Raw genomic sequence first — 21,123 nt, forward strand, 5'->3', positions numbered from 1 at the left:
TATTATGGGATGGATTGCAGGTGATTGAAATAATACATCATTATTTAGGCGCCATTACAGCCTGCCAGGCCATTATATAGAATAATAATAAGCCGTTTTTTCCCAGAACACACATACAGTCATTACTGTTCCTGTAACCTTCACTTCTCATTTTCTTTTTCTTGAAAAATATTTTTTTCTTCAGTTCCATTGTAAATTCAAGTGCTTCTTATAGTCTAGTACTGCTATAAACTGGTTGTAGCTAAGCAAAAGTAGTGAGATTTGATGTACGTGGTTTACTTCAAATCTTTTGCTTTCTTTTATATTTATTGTACGCCAAATGTTTTCTTTGTGGAATTGTGATTGTAGAATAAAGGAGCATCTCCCAGTTTCCAGTTGTAGAAAATTACAAGTTGCAAAAAGTGTACAATTTATTGCAATTTAAATGTAGGCTGATAAAGTTGTGACAAATAGATCAAACTGCTCTGTGCGTCATTAACAGGGAAATACAAAAACTAGCCAATTGTGCTTCTATTCAGAGTTTTGGATGGTATGAAAGAGTTTTTCTCCATTTATTTTTCCAATTAGCTTGTAATTTCACAGTCCTGTACTTGTTCAGACTGTGCACCTGGGAATTTTACTTTCTGTTTAAAGATTGCTTAATAAATGTTTGTAAGCTTGCAGTCCACTTTGTCCCATGACTAATAGTATAGTTAGGGCTTCTTAATGTGCATCAGGAGGCCTTTGAAGTAGACTAGAGCAGGACACTCACCCTCACATGGAGACTAAAGCAGCTATCTTCTAAATCAGAGAATAAATAGGAGGCAAACATCATCCATGAAGGAAGAAACATCTTCTTCATCACTACGTTGTCAATTCTGCTGATGCAAAACTCAGTTCTATTTTTATTTTAACCTCCTTAGCCTTCCCCTGTATTACTTTATTTATTGCCGTTTTCTTCTTTCCTTCCTCTCTTCCCTCCCCTCACCTCTAATCTCTCCCTCTTGCCTTGCTCACCTTGTAGCCTATACTGTCATGCTTGCATAATTTGCACCATAGCATCAATGGCCACATCCAAAGAATTCAGCTGAATAAATCAGAATTACTGAGGACGTTGTGCATCTTAATGCACATAAACACCGTCTCTCTGTGCATGCAAGAATATGACAATGAGCACCAGATATTATTTAGAAGCATATTCATGTGTCACAAGAAAAACATAGAAATAAACAAATCAAATACAGTGGACACACGCATGGGATGAAAAATACAGTTACATTAAATACACTAGCATAATACATAATAAAGTGTACTTAAATGGTAAATGGTCTGTATTTGTATAGCACCTTTCTAGTTATTTCAACTACTCAAAGCGATTTACATGACATCCTCATTCACCCATTCACACATCATTCATACAGGAGGAATGTAATTTGGAGGAGACTATTCTTTCATACTCATTCACACACTGAAGCTGCTTCAGGAGCAAGTTGGGGTTCAGTGTCTTGCCCAAGGACACTTCGACATGTTGACCCATAGGAGCTGGGGATCGAACCCCCGACCTTCTGATTGAGGGATGACCCACTCTACCACTGAGCCACAGCTGCCCTTACATAGTACACCAGTTAAAACTCTGAGTAAATGTTAGGGGTGTAATGGTACATGTATTTGTGATTTGTGGCATTCTTTTAATGTATGATATACACCATATAACTAAAATAGTCAAAAATAGTTTAATAATCCACCACAAACATGCAGAACAATAATTATTATTCTATAGTGCAAGTACATCCAGAACATTTAATGTCTGATTTGAACAGCACATCATCACAACCCATACCAAGAGACAAAAATATAGTTAAAAAGTATTTAAGTGGTTTGGTTATTTTTACATAATCTATCAATCCGTCAATCAATCTTTATTTATAGAGCGTCAATTCACAACAGAGTTATCTCAAGACGCTTTACATAAAGAGCAGGTCTAGACCAAACTCTCAGGAACCAGAGAACCACAGCAGGAGAACCAGGACCAGGATCCACAGGAACCTGAGAACCACAGCAGGAGAACCAAGACTAGGATCCACAGGAACCTGAGAGATGAGAAAAGCACAGAAAGGCTCCGGGGAAGATAGCAAGTTAGTAACAGACATTAAAGAGACATGAAGCATCAGGATGGAGAGGAAGAGGAGGAGAGAGGAGCCCAGTGCATCATGGGAGTCCCCTGGCAGTCTGAGCCTATAGCAGCATAACTAGGAGCTGGTCCAAGGCCTGAGCCAGCCCTGAACTATAGGCTTTATCAAAAAGGAAGGTTTTCAGTCTACTCTTAAATGTAGAGAGGGTGTCTGCCCCCCGAACCCAAACTGGAAGGAGGTTCCACAGGAGAGGAGCCTGATAGACATAATGACATCATTAGATTATTAATATGGAAGCATCAGTGTCTAAGTAGCATGTTCCTGCCATAGCTGCTGAAGATGGTGCTGGTTTAACTGCTTATGTACAGTTAGACTATAAGTAAGCATAAAACAGGTGTCCTGACTCCATTAAAGACCAAAATGTTGTCATATTTAACCTTCTTCTTTTTCTGCTGTAACAAAAATGCACCAAACTGGGATGCCAAATGAGGGCGATACAGAACCATGACTTTTGTGGCACTTAACACGTCATCCCCCTCTCCCACTGGTATTTCTTGACTTAAACTTAAACTGTCCTGTCAAATAAATCATTAAAAGAAAATTGTGTAGCATTACACCCCTAGTAAATGTTACCCTGCTAGGATTTTAAAAGGGAGGGGTCTTAAGATTAAAGGTGATGATATATAGTACTAATGAAAGAATTCCAGCTAAAAAATAAATTCTGTTTAATGCCAACAAATAAGGCCAAGTTTAACAACATCAGCAACATGTGCCCTTATTGCCCAATACAGAAATTTGCATCTCATTATCAATTAAAATATACAGCCTCCTTAGCAGCCTTACTAGAATTAACCATGAAAGAGACAAAACTCAAACAATTAAACACAATAACCAAGTATAAATATATTCTATGGAAGGATTGTGGATATAATGGTACATACTGTGCAATGGTAGACATTTGTCCACCTGTAGAGATTTGGCAGTGTGATCTCAATACTGGGTGGCCCCGTGGTTCTCAAATGATTGTTCTCATAGTTCTCTTAGTTTTATTGTTTTTTTTGTTTTTAACTCAAATATTGTCTTGTGTGAGGCAGATGTTTTAGTTTGTATCGAAATTCCAGATAAAGAAGAATAACAATGTGATGAAGTATGGTATGGTTATTTGAATCATTTCTTAATAATTCACAGAACAACCACTGTATTGTGATATATGTCATTACTGTGATAGAAAATTATATGTACTGTGATGGAAGATTTTGGGCGGATGCAAACATTATGAAGCCACATAAATGACACAGCCTGATACTTCTTATAGAATCAACAGTGGAATAAATCATCACCAAGACTGACAAGATGTATGAACAAGAAACGGTAAACTCCACAGCAGCTGCAGTCATAAACACATATTTAAGCAAAGAGAGCTGCACAGTTTTTCCACAGGCACTGTCTTTACCTCTTTTGCGTCGACATGGCCCTCCATGAAGCACCTTTCTTCTGGAATGTTTTATCAGGACTGCTCATAACCCTTGCTTTTAAGGGGAGTTCTTCCTGCCACTGTTTCCTAATATAATATCTGATGCTGCTCATGTGGGGATTCTTGAATCCTTAATGTTGAATTCCTGAATCATTGGGTCTCTCTCTAATTAAAGAGTTTGGTCTAGACCTGCTCTTTATGGAAAGCGTCTTGAGATAACGCTGTTATGAATTGGCGCTCTATAAATAAAGATTGATTGTGTATAGTGCGCTGGTAAATGACAAAAGCTGTTACAGAGTAAAATCAATCTCAATCAAAGACTTACTTCTTGAATCTATCAAGTTAAAACACTCAAAGTACCGAGGTTAACATTATTCAGTTTGGCTCATAACTCTTTGTTCAATCATTCTGTATTTTACTAAATAGAATACCACCATTTCCTATATCAACATTTCCTATAATGTTTGTATGTTATCATTTGATGCACTGACTTAAGGCAAATTTTCATCTTCAGTGCCCTCACTGGTCACAATTTAGCTTTAATCTATTACTATCACTAAACAAGATGAAATATATAGTACAAATGACATGCAGTAGTATACATCCACATACTGTGTCAGCACCATGTGTATGTGATGTATACAAAGCAAAGCAGATAGAATACATGGTCAGTTTTTACAGAGTTGACTAGCTTTTAGCAGATTTTTAGCTCTTTAAAACTCTTTATGTTGTCTGGTGGGGAGTTCCACTCAGTTGTGGCTTTTACAAAAAAAAGCTGCAATGAAAGAGTACAGTACAAGATCATATAGAAGATATTCTTGTGGATTTTACAGACTAGTTAACACCTGGAAATATATTACTACGTTTCTTTTCAGTCAGTTTCCACTGTTTAGGTATTTTTCCTCAACTGCAGGTTCCTGACCAGACATTCAAGAGACATGGTAACATGATGAGTCACAAAGAAGATAATAGCACTTATTGTTCATGAAAACAAGCCACCATGTTTTTTTCCTTATTTTATTTAATTTTTTTATTTTCGTCTGGTGCCAGAGGTATTCAGTGATTTGTTCAGTGATTCAAATAGGGCTGGGGTTTTGCTTATTGACAGTTATTGCGCCAGTTGGAAAGACAACCAACCAATTACAGCTTTGCAGTGATCAAAGAGCCAGTCACTGGCAATTGCTTTGTTAGGTCAAAACAAAAAATGATACCTCCAACAGAAACTGGCTGACAAAATGGCAATTCAGAATGATTAATATTATTTCGTTAAAATAATACATTGAAAAGTTTACTGTGGTTTTTTCACAACCTTGGCAGCTAGAATTATGGCTTCAATACAAAAATATCTGTCAAGAATCCATGTAGCACTTTCAGCTCCCCACAGTGATCATACATGAACACAACATTTGACCTCTTTTAGACTGACATCGTTAAGACCTATTCTGAGAATTTCAATAAAGACTCATAAAAGTGCATAGAATGCTGTCCTGCCCCAACTAAGAAGAATCAAAGCTCGACCTGTACATCTAACCTGAAGAGCTGTTGACAAAATCATGTTACTGAATGTGTGGGTGTACAGAGCATTTGACTGATAGTTTGTCTTGTTGTCTGTCTCCCTTGGCAGGATGTTGAGATTAGGACCAATGCACGTCTTTACCTGCCCCAGATCAGTGAGCTCTTGAACCGAGTGCCCCGGCAGATGCTGTTGCTGCTGAAGACCAACGACCTGCTGAGGGGCATTGAAACCACCTTACAGACCAGAGCTTCCTCTTCGTCCTTCATCAACATGTCCCGCTGCTGCGTACGCTCCTTGGCCAGGTTAGAAAGATTGTACTCTTTTTTTTTTTTTTTTTTTTTTTCTGTTATAGCAGCTTTTTGTTCATTTTTAACTTCAGGAGACACTTATGCCAAAGCTGCAGTGAAAAGGAAGTGTGATGTTGCTGTACATGACAACAGTAAGTCCATTACACACTAGTTGACTTAAATATAGTGAACCCTGCTCTTAATTCACAGAACTGAAGTTGAAATGCTTTGTGGAAAAACTACTGACTACTGACTAAATGCTAAATGCAAATAGAGACTGGAAGCCAGCCAGCAATTTTAGATTACTTCTAAAAGACTTGCAGGAAAAGATAAGTCAACTTTTAGCTACCTGCATGTTGTTTCATTTTGCTTTGGATTCTGCATGTTGTTAGTTGTAGGAGTTGAATTTGTTTGTGATGAGTGTGGCCAGGAAACATCTTCATCAATAATGGCACCAAAACTGTGCATTAGGCGACTGAAAAGCTGCCTATCTGAGACAGACAGGAGGAGAACAGAAGTAAACAGACCATTTTAGACTTCTTTTTTAACATAGCGAAATAGTGCAAACTTTGTTTGTAAATGTATTTCAGACTGTCAAAGTAAGAGACCAGTAGGACCTGACTGGCTGCTTAAGAGCTAACAGACAGCAGACAGGATAGTGCCTTGACCTGCTTCACATGTGCAGCTGTTAGAGACTATGTTGGATTATTGAAGATTAGCCAACAAGAAGCAAAAGAGGAACCAAAATCACTGTGATGTAAGGTGTTGAAAAAAAGAAAAGCCATTTTTTTTATGTCTGCTGTAATTGTTAAATTCTCATTCCTCTTCATTCTATGTTTAAGAGTTTATATTTTAAATGTCTATCAGTGGTTGCATTCAATAAGATACCAGCAGACTTGAATAAAGTCAGGAGTTTTGTCTCATAACATTATCTTTAGACATATTGTTACGTTACTGTTCTGCAACATGAGACATTCCATTATGTTCCAGTATATAAAATCAAGAAATACTGTTTATAGTTAAACAGCAAAATCTCACACATGACTTCATCCTTCAGTTTTTGAGATGTTTGCATAGATCCGGGAATGTAGAGACAGGAAATGTTTCAGAACTAAAGACAAACTAAGCTGACAAGTAAGTGGCTTTGGAAGAGAAATTGAAATTGTGACTATAGGCTGGGAGAGGAGAGATGTGGTCTGTCATTTCAGCTCTCAGCTGATGGCTGAAAGATAGAGCTTGGACCCACACACACACACACACACACACACACACACACACACACATAGGGTCTCTGCCTTGCCTGGTGCTGGACTGCTGACAGTGGTAGAGCTTGTCTGAATAAGCACTTCTTATAAAATATTAACCATACTGTAGTGCCATAGGTGGTAATGTAATACAGGCACCAGGGGATCTTGCGGTGCCACCTCATTCCCACACCTCCACACATCAGCAATCTGTACTTACAGGAGCTGATGTTGTTTTCTAGGAGAAGTTTTCTGCTGTTAACAGACAAAACTATCCCTTCTTCGGCATGCAGCACCTTTTTCTGACATCCTGATATTTCTAAATGAAAGACAGATTAGATCATTACATTACATTATCTGTAAACAGAACAGGACCTTTCTGTGTGCACCTGTGTCTGCATGGGTTTCTCCTTCTGATTTTGGACTTAAGGAGTATATCAAAAAGAGACATGCTGTTTAAGCCCATTGAAAATACCCACAGGTATAAATGTGAATGTCTACATGAGTCACCCTGTGATAGACTGAAGACCTGTCAAGGGAATACCCTGCCTGTTTCCCATTGTGTGCTCAGATAGGCTCCAGCCCATGATAGGATAAGCAGTCCGGCCTAGTGATGAATAATAGTAATATCACTTATCTATATCCACTTATGTGTAACACTCTAATTTGGAGTTGCTATTTTAATAAGAGTACCCCAGTCCTCTGCCCCCCTGGTTGCCAGAGGTTCAATGAAAATGGCAAACAATAGTGAAGAGAGTCGACCTTTTGTGTGCCCTGCTAATGGTGCTGCTTAAGGAGTTATTGGTTACAACAGATGGGACGTTGGGTTGTGTTTTGACTCACTGAACTGGCGGCTGTGGCTCAGAGGTAGAGTGGGTCTGCGGTTTGATCCCCTTGGGCAAGATACTGAACCCCAACTTGCCCCTGAAGCATGGCTTCAGAATGTGTGTGAAAGAACAGTCTCCTCCAACTTAGATTTTAGATCCCTGTATGAATGATGTGTGATTGGGTGGATGAGGATGTGATGGAAAAACGTGTTGAGTAGTCGAAATGACTAGAAAAGAGCTCTACAAGTACAGACCAGTTACCATTTATTGAATAAATGATTCCCCAAAAACCAAATCTCTCCAGTATCAATAAAATTATTGATACAGCCCAATATCACAAATTTGCCACATCATGTACAGTATAATCTGGAGACCCTCGTTTCAAAAACAGGTAAACTCCCCCAAAAAAACCTTTTACAGGGAGAAAAAAATCAAAGAAACCTCAGGAAGAGCAACTGAAGAGACATGCCTCCCCCAGGACAAACAATAGATGCTGTGTGTTCAGGATAGACCAACATGGTGTAGTTACAGTACAGACACATTTATGGACACATTGTTAACATCTACACTGTTGCCCATAAAGTTGGAATAAAATGTTTTTTCCCTCTTCTCATGAAATTATTGTGACAATGTGATTTATTCTTGATAAATAAAGTGTATATCTTCTCAACTTTATTGATCAAACTCTTCCAAATATTTCACAGTGAAACTTAAACCACAATGAACTTTAGCAAACTGTGTATTCAGGCTTTAACTAAATTGGGGGTATTGAACAATTATTCCAACTTTATGGGCAACAGTGTATGAAGAATGGATCCAGGTATGGATGTTTAACAACTCCATGGCCACACAACCTCATCTTTACCATGGACAGACTACATAGACTCACAAGAACAAAGCTCATGTGCACCATTCACACAGGTAGGAGAGAGAACCAACACACACACAGGGAGGGAGAGGGACATGGATGGACAGGAAGAGAAGAGGAGAGGCTGGGTCTCCTTCAGGATGAAGAGTGATGAGTAATATCATAATTAATCAGGTTTATAGCTTAAGGTGACTTCATTTGGGTGTTGGTTGAGTGATTTGGGTGTTTATCAGGGTTAGGCAAAACTGATGGCAGCTATATTCATATAGTAATGGTTCCTGATGATTGGATCTCATTGATCATTCTAATAGAGAGAGGAGACATGAATTGCCAATAAGTGTTTATAGAATTCTTCTCAGAGAAAAAATAAAATAGAAAAAAATAGAAATGGAGATAACTTCAAGTAATTAACAGGACGTATCTGAGTAAATGGGCCAACATGGGTGGGAGGGCCACTAAGTCCTCTGCTCAGTAAAAAGTTGCTCTTTAGACCCAAATGAATAAGTCCCCCAGGGCTGGGGGGTGTTCTAGAGAAGATTTAACAGCATTGAGCCTGTAACTTCTTGCAGGTCTGGGGACAGCTTAATGCAGGAAAATGTAAAGACAGCAAGGACAAAGTAGATGGAAACAAACAGAAGAAAAGAGGGCTTTCCTGGGATCTCTGAGGTTCTTTTAAAGGGAAAATACTTGCATTATCTGAACAGCGTGTGGGTTCTATATTAAAGTTTCCAGTGTGTCTTGGATTGATTCTTATTTACTTTGATTGATTCTATTTACTCAGCTGATTAGCAAGAAATGTTTTTTATTGTTTTCAAAGTATTTCAGGCACATTCTTTGCTTGATGAAGTTGGTTCGTTGATGTATGATATTTTCTAGCCTTAATTATCTGTGCTTTTTTTGGGTTTGCTCACAGGGGGAGTGTGAATGTTGGAAATTGAGTTGTTTCAGTTTATGCTCATATTAGATATGTCATCTAGTACCTATTTTGGCTATTTACCAAATGGTAGTATTTCTGGGGAGTTGTTAAATTCAATGAAGGATGTCCACTCTTTGGAAAGGAAATCGTTAACACCTTTGATTTGATAATATTTTGGTGGATTGGGGTGAAGCAACCCTTTAAGGGAAATAATGAATGAATGAAATGAACGCGGGTACTTTGTAAATGAGACTGGCTGGCTGTAGGTGTTCTCCATGTGTCACCAAGTCCTGAGCTTTTTAATTCTACCCAAAAACTACAGCAGCATGTTTGGCTGATTAGCACACCTGCAGCCACTGAAGAGGATTTAATCAGTGTAATGAACTAATCAACTATAATGAAAACCTAAAAACCCAGTGGTTCGTGATAACTCATGCTTGAAAATTGTATGCCAGTTTCAGATGTTTAAAGATGCACCTTGCATCGAACCATCAGCTTTTCACATTGGCCCAAGTAGCAAAAGACCTACATTTGGGAAAATAATGAATCTATGTTGTCCAAAGTTTTTAGACAAAAAAAAACGTATTTTCTGGCAAGGCAATAATCCTACATCTATGTTGTTGAGGAAGGTCTTAAATATTTCACTTGTCAAGCACAGGTGAACCCAGTAACATTAATAATGGCTCTGTTCCATTTCCGTGCCAGATACCAATCATACCAGATCTCTTGAACTAAGTGTGTTGCAGACATCACTAATGATATTAGTTACAGTATATCTGTGTTGTCATTAGTCCATCAATCTGTTCATCCATTTGTCAACACTTTCATCCCAAGCAAGTTAACCCAGTAACTAGACTGACATAAAAATTTGTTTGCATATTCATTGTCACTAGATGATGAAGTTGAAGTTGATTTCTATCTCGAATAAATGCAACCACAGAGACATTGAAAGAAGGCAGATGCAGCTCACAGGACTTATGCAGGGCGTTTGCAGTTTGCCATCCTACTTTGATCAGTTAATATCTTAACCATAGCAGATAAAACATTTCTTAGTTTTTTAAAGTTAATTGTATTAGTTTCAGAATTCTAGATTCAATTAAAGCTAAATAATTACACATTGTGGGGAATTCAAGATTCTTTGTCTACATTTTTAAAGGGAAGATATATTTTCTGTAACAGCTTAAGCTATTAAAAAAAAAAACAAATGCATTTGTGTGATGTGATATGAAACCAATAATACCGTCATGTTGTGCTTGACATTTGACCCTTTCCCTTTCTTCTTTTGCTGACAGGTACAAGAGGAGTAAGGCTCAGTCCAGGATGAGGCTTCTGCAGATCACGCTGGCAGAGTTTGTCAACCTGCGGAGACTCGATATGTACGAGCTGTTTCTGTGGGTGAAGGGTTCCATGTTGGTCCACTGGCTCACAACTCTGCCAACGTTTCTGCACTGATACACATCTGCACAACACAATGGAACATAAACAACCGGCTGCAACTGTTGGTCCATGAAGGGTTTATAATGCACTGTATGTTAACACATTTTGAACGTGCTCATACATACACACACACACACATGAATCAGTTACATTGATGTTAATGACATAATTTGTAACTTAACAGATGCATACAAGGATGCAGGATGCAAATGTCAGGACATGGGATTGTTATGCATGTTCTCATCTCACTTTCAGACAAAAAGCAAATAAGTATATTCCTCAAAAGCTATTCCTTTAAGTCACATGAGAGTCATGAGAGCATGATGATGTAGGGACAGAACATGTTTGAGATACAACCAGCATATATTTAGTTATCAAACTATATTATCAGCAGTTGTGATACCACAGATAGATCACTTGACAGCTATGTGTGATCAAACATAATGCCATAGAGGCAGCCTGAATACCATCAAAAAATGTACTCTAACACACACACACACACACACACAAAAAGCAGTGATGCAGCACTTGAGGTTGTAACAAACAGATGGAGAGACAAGTTGGGGCGCCCGTTTCGCTCAACAGAAGCTAGCAACAGCAACAGAATACCTCAGAATTGTTGTCACTAATAGATCATTCTTCCTTCAGCTACTTATTCCTGCTTACAATTACTTTCTTTTCCTAAACCTGGGCCTCACTGCCTACCTCTACCTGTGCATGAAGGCTACCTTGCTGAATTTGCTGCAGTTCACACGAGTGTGGTGTCCACACAGTCAGTGTGGCAGCAGTGCCATCTGCCAGACAGCCTATCTTTATACATTGACTTTTTGTTTGATAATGTCCACCAAATGAAAGCGTTGTTAATAAAAGAAGAGATTCTCTCCACAGAAATGCTACAGTGGTTTTAATTTTAAATGGATACAGAAATTGTTAAAAAAAAAAAAGATATTTATATTCTTTAAACGTCTGTGACATTCTATAGGTGTAGACGTTGAACTATAGTGAAAGTTTTTCTTTAATGTTGCTGGCATGATGTCAATATGACAACACATTTTCATTGTCTATGTTTGCTGTGAACCACGCGTCACAGAAAAACGAGCCGAGCCGCTGAATCTCTAGATGAGCCGTACCTGAGCCATGCTTCTCACGTGGTCTGTGTGACTTTAAACTGTTAACATGTGTACCAAAATTAAAAGCAACAGGATCACAGGACAGGACACATACTGCTCAGGTATACGGCGTTGCAGTGTGTAGGCAAGTGAATGTGAGGCAGCTCAGCACATGCCATTGGCAGGTTGTTGCACTCTAGCTTGACCGACTGTGATTGGTTTCAAATGTTGTGGCTCAGGAGAAAAGCTTCTAGCTTGGATGGCTAATGTATGTAAAATCTTTACATTACTTTGAGATTTGCCACATCAGAAAAATGTCGAAAGGTTTTGCAGATAGACTAAATTCAAGCCCTATTTGATCCCTGCACCATGTTTTACCACCCACCTTTGTATTTGTGTCCGAATTTCATAAAATGTATGCACTGCATAGTGCTCTAAAAATACGCACAATAGAACAAACTGTCGATGGCATGTGAGTATACTCTCAATATCAATAAGAATCTCTCAACGCTACCTCCCTTTGGCTTCTTTGCCTTAATTTATTTAGTTTCTTTTCTCTGAATTAGCTGTTTTTATGTAAAAATGTAAAAATCCAATTGTAAGTGTGTCGGTTGTTGGAAGATGCATTTTTGTTCTGCTGCTTCTCCTGGTTTTACCGACATTTTACCATTTTCATTGTATTTTTTTATCCAGCCACATCCATTTACTTGAAATTAGCACGTGATGATGTTAGATGTTACATCATTTGATACTAAATAAATTAAACGGAAGCAGAAATGTAAGAAATCAAATGTACAATGTCATTTATTGCATACCTGTTTTACTTATCCATACCTATTTAGTTTTTAGTATGTAGTGTGTAATTTGCAAGAAGGAAGGGAAAAGAATGAGCTTGGTTTTTTGGAAATTGACATTGATGATCTGTTGTTACGGACTCAGAGGTTGGTTTTTCTTACTGAAAATGACTTTGTTTAGTGTTTATGTGAGATAATTAGTGTTTGATTTATTAATGATTTGATTAATCTGTTTATTTTTAATATTCTGTCATATACTTCCAGGCACTGAGCTGTAGGCAGCCTGTTGCAGCAGCCCTCTGGTTACAGTCTAAACTCGCACTCAGCACAAGGAGAACATGCAAACTCCATATAGAAAGGCCCCAGTTGGCCAGCGAGATCGAAGCTGGAATCTTCTTGCTATGAGGCAAAATGATTGAATTGATGCTGGTAGGCTCAGGAGTTCTTGCACATCATCGCTGTTATTGCTTACATCCCATCATCTTCTACAGCATCGAGTATGACTGGCATCAGCCACAGTCACTGCAAGACTTCAGAGACAACATCCCAGCACCCTCATAATAATCAGTGGGTATTTCAACGATGCTTCCCTCTCTCCTGTCCTGACAAACTTCAAACAATATGTGAACTGTGCAACAAGACATAACAGAATCATTAACCTCTTGTGTGTTAGTATCAATAGGCCACACAGCTCTTTGTCCATCCCACCACTTTCGACCACAACCTGATGCACCTGGAAGCCACGTACAAGCCACTGACGAAGTAGCAGGTGGGCAACACAAGGACTGTGAAGGTATTCTCTAAGAATGTCGAAGAAACCCCCCAGGAGTGTTCCCATTACAGAGATTGGCAACTCTTCTTCTAGGACTACCAGGCTGACACTTAGGGTCTCTTTCAGTTCAAAATGGACTGCATTAATTATGTGTGGACAGGAATATAGCCTCCAAAAAGGTTTGCTTCTTCCTAAACAATAACCTATGAATTAATAAGGAGATTAAAAGCCTAAGATGAGAAAGAAGCAGCATGCCAGTGCAGGCTAAAAAGAGTTCAGTTGAGGCCAAGAGCCACTAGAGGGAGAAAATTATGGCCAAAATGGGACGGAGCAGTGCAAAGTAGGTGTGGAATGGGATGAGATGAATGACTGCAGCAAGCCTGCATCCAGAGTTCAAGGGAAACCAGAATTTGCGACTGAGCTGAAGCTATTTTTCAACAGGTTCGACACAACACCCGCTCCTACATGCTCAGATACTGTGTCAAGGTTCCCACCCCCCATCTCTGCCCCCATTCACACCTCTATTTTGGAACCTTCTTCTCTTCTCTGCTCCTGGCATTAGCATCGTCTTTCAAATCAAATTGTGAATGTAAATGTATTCTTTAGTACTTTAGACCACTTAAAGCACTCTTACATTACATCCTTTTACACACTTTAACATGCATTCTTGGAGGAGTCATAATACATAAAATATGCAATATAAAACTTGACACTTGACCCTGTGTAGTTTTCAGCAAAGTCAGTCAGAGACTGTTGTCCAGAAGGACAGGCGGATGGACTTCATTTACAAGTAAAGGTAAGACCATGCATGCACTGCAGTATATACTGTTATTTGCATTGAATGAGTGTGAATTGTGGAAATGCGATGACAAATTAAGAACACATGGAGGGTGCAGAGCAAATGCGCTCTTTTTCTGAGCCGCTATAAATTTAACGCTCTTCCTTGGCCAAATATGTCCCTTATCTATGTGTGTGTAAAGAATGGTGATATGAGATAGTAGTCATTGTGCAAGCTGCCAACTGAATGGTGAATTCAAGCTACTCTGTTGTGGATTCATATATTTAGTTGAGCTGCAGCAAAACTATTGTAATGAGGCTGTCTGTGTGTCTGTGGCTCAACGACATGCGTCATCTCGGATGCTCTTGTTGTAAATCTGACTCAGAAAGAGTCAGTGCCTCACCAGCCATGAAACTCACTGCACGTCACTGGTGTGTACATGTATATGTCCTGTGCCACCCATTCACCTGAAGTTCTCTGCCTAAGTGGAAAGTACGTTGATATTAAGGCCAAATTCAACTTACTAGCAGAACTAAAATGTTATGAAATATTCTCTAGAATCTGTGACCTACTGTGCATTACAGAGGTTCCTGGTTGAGTGGCATGTTCGACCGCTGTGCCTCATTAATTCAGCATGAGTGACTTTAAATCCTTGATATCTATTTTCCGTGGATGTGATACCCCACATCTCTTTTCTCCATGTGCCTGCTCAGCAAAACTTTGCTCTGCATTCCATCAGAATTGTGAAAGTTATGGATATGATTTAGATATTCAAGATATTAAAGATAATATTGTTAAATGGAACACGATGCTGTATTTTGTTGCACCAGGCACAGACACTCAGACTTAATTAAAAGGTTCACACTCAATTAGAAATGTTTGTACAGATGATGTACATTTTTATTCACATTCAGAGCAGGGAGGTGTGGTTCAGTCACAAGCTTTCACTCAAGATCCATGTGAGGATGTATTTTATCACCAGGTGTAAACATATAAAGTTGAGGCCAAAAATATTAGCCCCCCTTGTGAAATCAGACAAAAGCCTTGATTTCTCCATGGAAATGACCATTAACAACAAGCGTTTATAGTTTATTTGTTTCCAAAACACAAAGACAAAGTGTTCACTAAGTTTGATTAGGATATTTTATTGATGCAATGAGTTGAAACAAGAAAAGGCAAAAATGACACGGACAAAATTATTAGCCCCCTGGCCATTAATAGTCAATAGTGTACCCTTTCTGAGCCACAACTGACAACAACCTCTTAGAGTAGTTCTTTACAAGCTTGGCACATGTCTCTTCAGGGATTTTGGCCCATTCTTCCAATGCAAATTATTCCAGCTGGTCCAAATTGCATGGTTTCCGAGCATGGACATTCACTTTGAGCACCCGCCACAGATTCTCAATAGGATTGAGATCTGGGCTCTGTGCAGGTTTTGGTGTCCTTTAAGAACTGTTGGACCAATTTTGACGCATGCTTTGGGTCATTGTCTTGTTGGAAGACCCAGCGACAACCTAAGCCTAGACTAAGAGCAGATTTCTTCATCTTATCCCTCAAATTGTCAACATAATTTTCTTTTTTCATGATGCCATGCACCGAACAAGGCTCCCTGTGCCTGAGGCTGCAGAACAGCCCCACAGCATGATGCTCCCACCACCATGTTTAACTGTGGGAACGGTGTTCTTAGGGTTGAAGGCCTCTCCCTTTCTTTGCCAAACATAAGCAACATCCATGTGCCCAAACAGTTTCAGTTTCGTCTCATCAGACCAATGGACAGACTTCCAAAACTCATCTTTAATCTTCAAATGTTCACGGGCAAACCTCAGTCTGGCTCTGATGTGCCGCTCTTTGAGTAAAGGGGTTCTTCTGGGACGATGGCCCTGAAGCCCACCATGATGAAGAGCCCTCACAACATTCAATTCAATTCAATTTATTTGTATAGCCCAATATCACAACAGAGTTGTCTCACAGTGCTTTACAAAGTTCACTGAAATAAACAAGTGTAAGCGAACAAACAATCTAATAAAGAGTCCAGCAGTCGATGACATCAACTCCAGAAGAGGCCAGGTCAGCAACAATCATCTTGGCAGATGTCCGGGGGTTCTTGCTGACATCTCTGACTATTTTGCTTACCAGAGTTCTTGAAATTTTGCGCTTTTGACCACGCCCAGGTTTGTTTCTTACAGAATTTGTCTCCTTGTACTTAGCAATGATGCAACATACACCTGTTCAAACACTTGGAAATGGCAGTATAGCCTTCCCCCTCATTATGAGCCTCCACTATCTTCTTTCTGAGCTCAAGACTTATTTCCTTTGTCTTTGGCATGATGAGTAGTCCCTCTCAATAATGTGTTCAAGTGCCCTGTTTGGAGTCCCTTAAGTAAAGCTCACTGTTGATTGAAGGAAGCCAATTGACTCCACAGGTGTGGTTTGAAAGCAGATTGTTTGATTAGGTTTATTTTGAAAGCAAAATTTCACATGGGGGCTAATATTTTTGACCACACCATTTTTTTTATATAACTAGGTCACTTCATTTGCTGGAGTTTTGCAGTAGCTAGCGCATTTGACCGTGCATGCCAGTGCCCATGACCCGCAGCAAAGAAGAGATCTCAGACTGGCTGCCCTGTACGTCAATCAAGTCACAAACCCCATGGGGAGGATACATACATTCATTATTTTTCTAAACCACTTAGTCCTAATTAGGAATGACAGGTGATAGACTAAAATCATTCCCGCACTACCTTTGCGATATACCGGTCGATCGCGATCGAAGTAATGGGCACCCCTGCTCTATGCCAAAAAAGTGGCGTGAGGTTAGCATATTCCTTCATGATCATTAACACTCATACTGATTTATTTTGACTCAATCTCACATACACTCTCCTGCTGCCAGAAATACTGCCTGGAACACAGGTAGGCCTTTTCCACATAAGACAATTTTTACACTGACATAGAAGGAAAAGCACTGTAAATAATGAGATGAATGATGGTTGAATTCCATCTAGCTTTGGTTTCAGCAAAAACTAAAACCAAAGCTGTTGCTGGCAGCTATTGATATCAGGACACTCTGACAGATGCCAATTTAATTGCATGTGATATCCACAGATATTTTTTTAACTGAGTAGCTTAAAGAGAAGTAGTTATGAAGTAGTAGTAGTGGTAGCTAGTTGATGTCATTTGTCTTTTGATCATCATCAAGTCATTTGAAAAGTTTGTTCCAGGCTTTGCTCATTTTTAGCTGCAACAGTGGTGCCTCCCTATGGTCAATCAGTACATTTTTAAAATGCCAAATATGTATTTTATAACTCATATGATGACTACAGAAAACTATTCATATCAGTTTTTTTTTATTTACACAGCTATAATTAAGATAACTATGTTTATCTTGCAGGTTTGCCAGGTCTTTGTGACAAAACCAACCCAAAGGCCAAACAAAACCAGCCAACTGCAAACAAAACTGGTCCAGTACCAGAACTCAAAATACATCTTGCTTTTGAATTCCAACAGCATTCTTATACTTGCACAGTGTATTGTAATATTTATAAAGTAACGCCATAAAATTTAAATCTTATTTTACAACTGCTACCAGTGATTGTTTCCTTGATGAAAACAAGTTACCCCTGGTTGACTTCTAATACATAAATATAACAACGAGTCATTTGAACGGCTCTTTTGAACGGCTCTTTGAAAGGAACGGCTCCTCAAGATCCGGCTCCCTTCAAAGAGCCATAAATCCCATCTCTACAGCACACTGAAGGACCTTCTTCTTCCCTTTTGAGGACTGGTAGCAAACTCTAACTGGGCATATATAGCATAGCATAAGAGTATACATGGCTAAGCAATGGCTTAACCTTGTTAATGTATTGATTTGCTTTAATGTTCACTGAGTTTGATTATTGTGATGTGTTGTAGTTTACTGTGCAGCCATAAAGTTTAGTTTATGTTAGTTTGCTCACTCAGACACAGAGTCTACAGACTAACCATCCTCTCCTAACCTGGTACCTTTATCTACACACTCACACATACAGTTTTACAATAGGCCTCGACTGATAGATGAAGCTAAGCTAACAGCTACAGCACTTAGCTTTCCTTTGTCTGCCTCTGACCCACAAACCAGGGGGTCTGGTGGCCATTTTGCAGGGAGTCACCATTTGTTCTCCCACATTTTGTAGCCCTCCATGTTACATTCCTTAGCATACTCACACACACACTCTCCCTATTGTATGATAGCTAGTCACACTTAGTTGGATTGTTTGTATGTTTGATTTTGTTATGTTTTAATAAATGTTTTAATCCATATGCTGTCTTCTGTAATATTGTACAAGAGTGAATATTGCCAACCTCTACTCTGTCAAGAACTCCAATATCCTTCAACTAGCTGTCAATGTGGTAATTTTGGTAGTAGTTATTAAGTTAATTATTAATCATAATACCAAGTTGATAGTTTAGTATCTTTTTCCTCGTTTATCGACGTGGTGCCCCAATCGATGGACTTTGCACTAAGTCCCATTAATCAATATAATTATTAATCATCTTAATTATGAATAAGATGGTAATTATGAATTATTTCAGAAGTGGTACAAACCCCAGCAGTTACTGGTGCCCCAGAGTACTGAGCACAACACAATAGTCAACATATATCGGTCCGAAATCAATTGCATGACTGACTGGTCATCTCAACCTCTGGCTCTGTCATCTGAAAATAGAGAAGTTGAAATAAATGCCTTTTAACTTGTATTTTTTACATATTTTTTTCTCAAATTCATCCCACACCGTGAATATCAGCCTCACATGCTATACATGCTATACGTCCTTGCAACAGCAAATCTCACAGACACACTCACGACTCAGGCTGCAAGTGTGCAAGTCATCCAGCCGGGTACACAATTGCAAAAACGTCCAAAACTAGTTAAGTATTTCTTGACCACATGTTAAATATCTAACCTAGAGTAACAGGTATTTTAACAGAGTAGTGTCTCTGCTTATTTTGCAATGTCCATTTCAGTGAATTGAAATCAGTTTTGTTGGCATATCCACTACATGTCAGGGACACATTTTCTACAGCCATGCAGTGAATTTCTGAATGTGAATTTAATCAGGGTGGCACAAGTTACATGCACACCCAAAATACACTCTGTTGCCAATTTCCTCCACTTGTTTTGGCAATAAAAATACACATTTTCACCACCATCAACACACAACAAGAACAATGCCAGCAGGGAGCAGTGAAGCACACACTGTTTCCCAGCAGTGTTTTCTCAGCCTGGTCTGTGTGTTTGATAGATAATGTGATAGCAATAGATGTGAAGCATAGTCTTGGTGTATGCCCTTCTACATGTGTATGTTAGCCACAGAAGGAACATCCATCTTTATCACACAGAGCCACCCATGCCTGCCATGGCTAATAAGAGCAGCTCTCACAGCCCCGCTTTCCTTTTCTGAATGAAAGACTTTGACAAGCCCTCTCTCTATCTCTCTCCTTCCCTCCCACGGTGGAAGTGGTCTGGAGGAGGATGAAAGGTCACACACTCACATAATAAAGTCAAAGTATCATCAAAAATTGTGTTTGGACAAACATTTCTAGTGCTCAGTAGTAGTAGCAATACACAAGTATATTCCTGTTCATATTGGGCCCTTAGGGATCATCCCAGTGCTGTGCTCAACATTCTGGGGCATCAATAATATCAAAGATGATTAATAATTATTTTGATTAATGGGACTTAGTGTAAAGTCCACCCCGATTCTCACAAATGTGGAAAAAATGTAACTGATTCAGTCTAATTAAAAGAACTAACCAAAGTCCATATTGATAGCTAATTGAAGGAGTTCTTGACAGAGTAGAGGTTGGCAGCATTCACTTTTTAATATTAACTTTTTGATATTATAGAAGACAGCATGTGTATTAAAACATTTATTAAAACATAACAAAATTAAACATACAAACAATCCAACTAAGTGTGACTAGCTATCATGAAATAGGGAGAGTGTGTGTGTGAGAAAGTGTGTGCGTGTGAATATGCTAAGGATGAAGGAACATGGAGGGCTACAAAAGATTGGAGAACCACATGGTGACTCCCTACAAAATGGCCGCGAGACCCCCCGGTGTGTGGGTCAGAGGCAGGCAAAGGAAAGCTAAGTGCTGTAGCTGTTAGCTTAGCTTTGTTTCTTGGTCGAGGCCTATTTGTAAAGCTGTATGTGTGAGTGTGTAGGATAAAGGTGCCAGTTAGGGAAGGATGGTTAGTTGCATGCAAGACCCTGTGTCTGTGTCAACAAACTAACATCAACTAAACTTTATGCCTGCACAGTACACTACAACACATCATGATAATCAAACTCAATGATCATTAAAGCAAATCAAAACCAATACATTCACAAGGTTAAACCATTGCTTAGCCAGTTAAGCTATGCTATATGGGGCCCCGGCTGCGCCATACCGGGCGACTTCACAGTCACGTGACATTCCATGTCGCTCAAACCAGTCTGTGGCACCAGGGGTCAGCACAATGCACCTGACCTCAGTGGTAAGTTACCTAAGGCTGAACATAAGTTGCCATGATCAACATACAATTTGTGTTTAGTCTATGTACTGTAGTACCTAAAGAATATTTCACTTGACTACTTGACTTACATACTTACATGATTATTTACATATTGCCTACATATAATTTCTGTCAATGGTTGATCAAAGATTTTTAATGCAACTGCAAATGTCTATACTGATTATTTCAACTCAGATATTGTTAACAATCTGACAATTTGTCATGTACAAAGAAATGCTTATTCCCTGCAGGGTCCAGTGTTTGCTTGACTTGAGTGAGCTAACTGGGAAAAAGCCTTTGTATATGTGTGTTTGTCCACAGTGACACTGTAACAGCGTGACTTGCTAGGGTGATTTAACATTGCTGCGTAATCACTCTGCATTATGTACCAGTTCAATAACTTGACACTGCAGGTCACAGGCATGTCAAGCTGCTTCTGTCGATATGTTCC

The 21,123-nt window shown here is 39.1% G+C and overlaps 1 protein-coding gene across 3 annotated transcripts in view; it reads left to right on the top strand.

Moving 5' to 3' along the window:
* adck1 (aarF domain containing kinase 1) overlaps window positions 1-11,555 on the top strand; it is a 72,762-nt gene extending 61,207 nt beyond the window's left edge. For all 3 annotated transcript variants that reach the window (XM_070842368.1, XM_070842370.1, XM_070842369.1), the window contains 2 exons: window positions 5,210-5,403; window positions 10,536-11,555. In XM_070842368.1, the coding sequence (XP_070698469.1) occupies window positions 5,210-5,403; window positions 10,536-10,695 (354 nt within the window). In that variant the 3' untranslated portion in view covers window positions 10,696-11,555. The remainder of the gene's footprint in view (window positions 1-5,209; window positions 5,404-10,535) is intronic.
* Window positions 11,556-21,123: the final 9,568 nt, after the last annotated feature.

The sequence above is a fragment of the Pempheris klunzingeri genome, chromosome 13, assembly GCF_042242105.1.
Source record: "Pempheris klunzingeri isolate RE-2024b chromosome 13, fPemKlu1.hap1, whole genome shotgun sequence".
NCBI lineage: Eukaryota > Metazoa > Chordata > Actinopteri > Acropomatiformes > Pempheridae > Pempheris > Pempheris klunzingeri.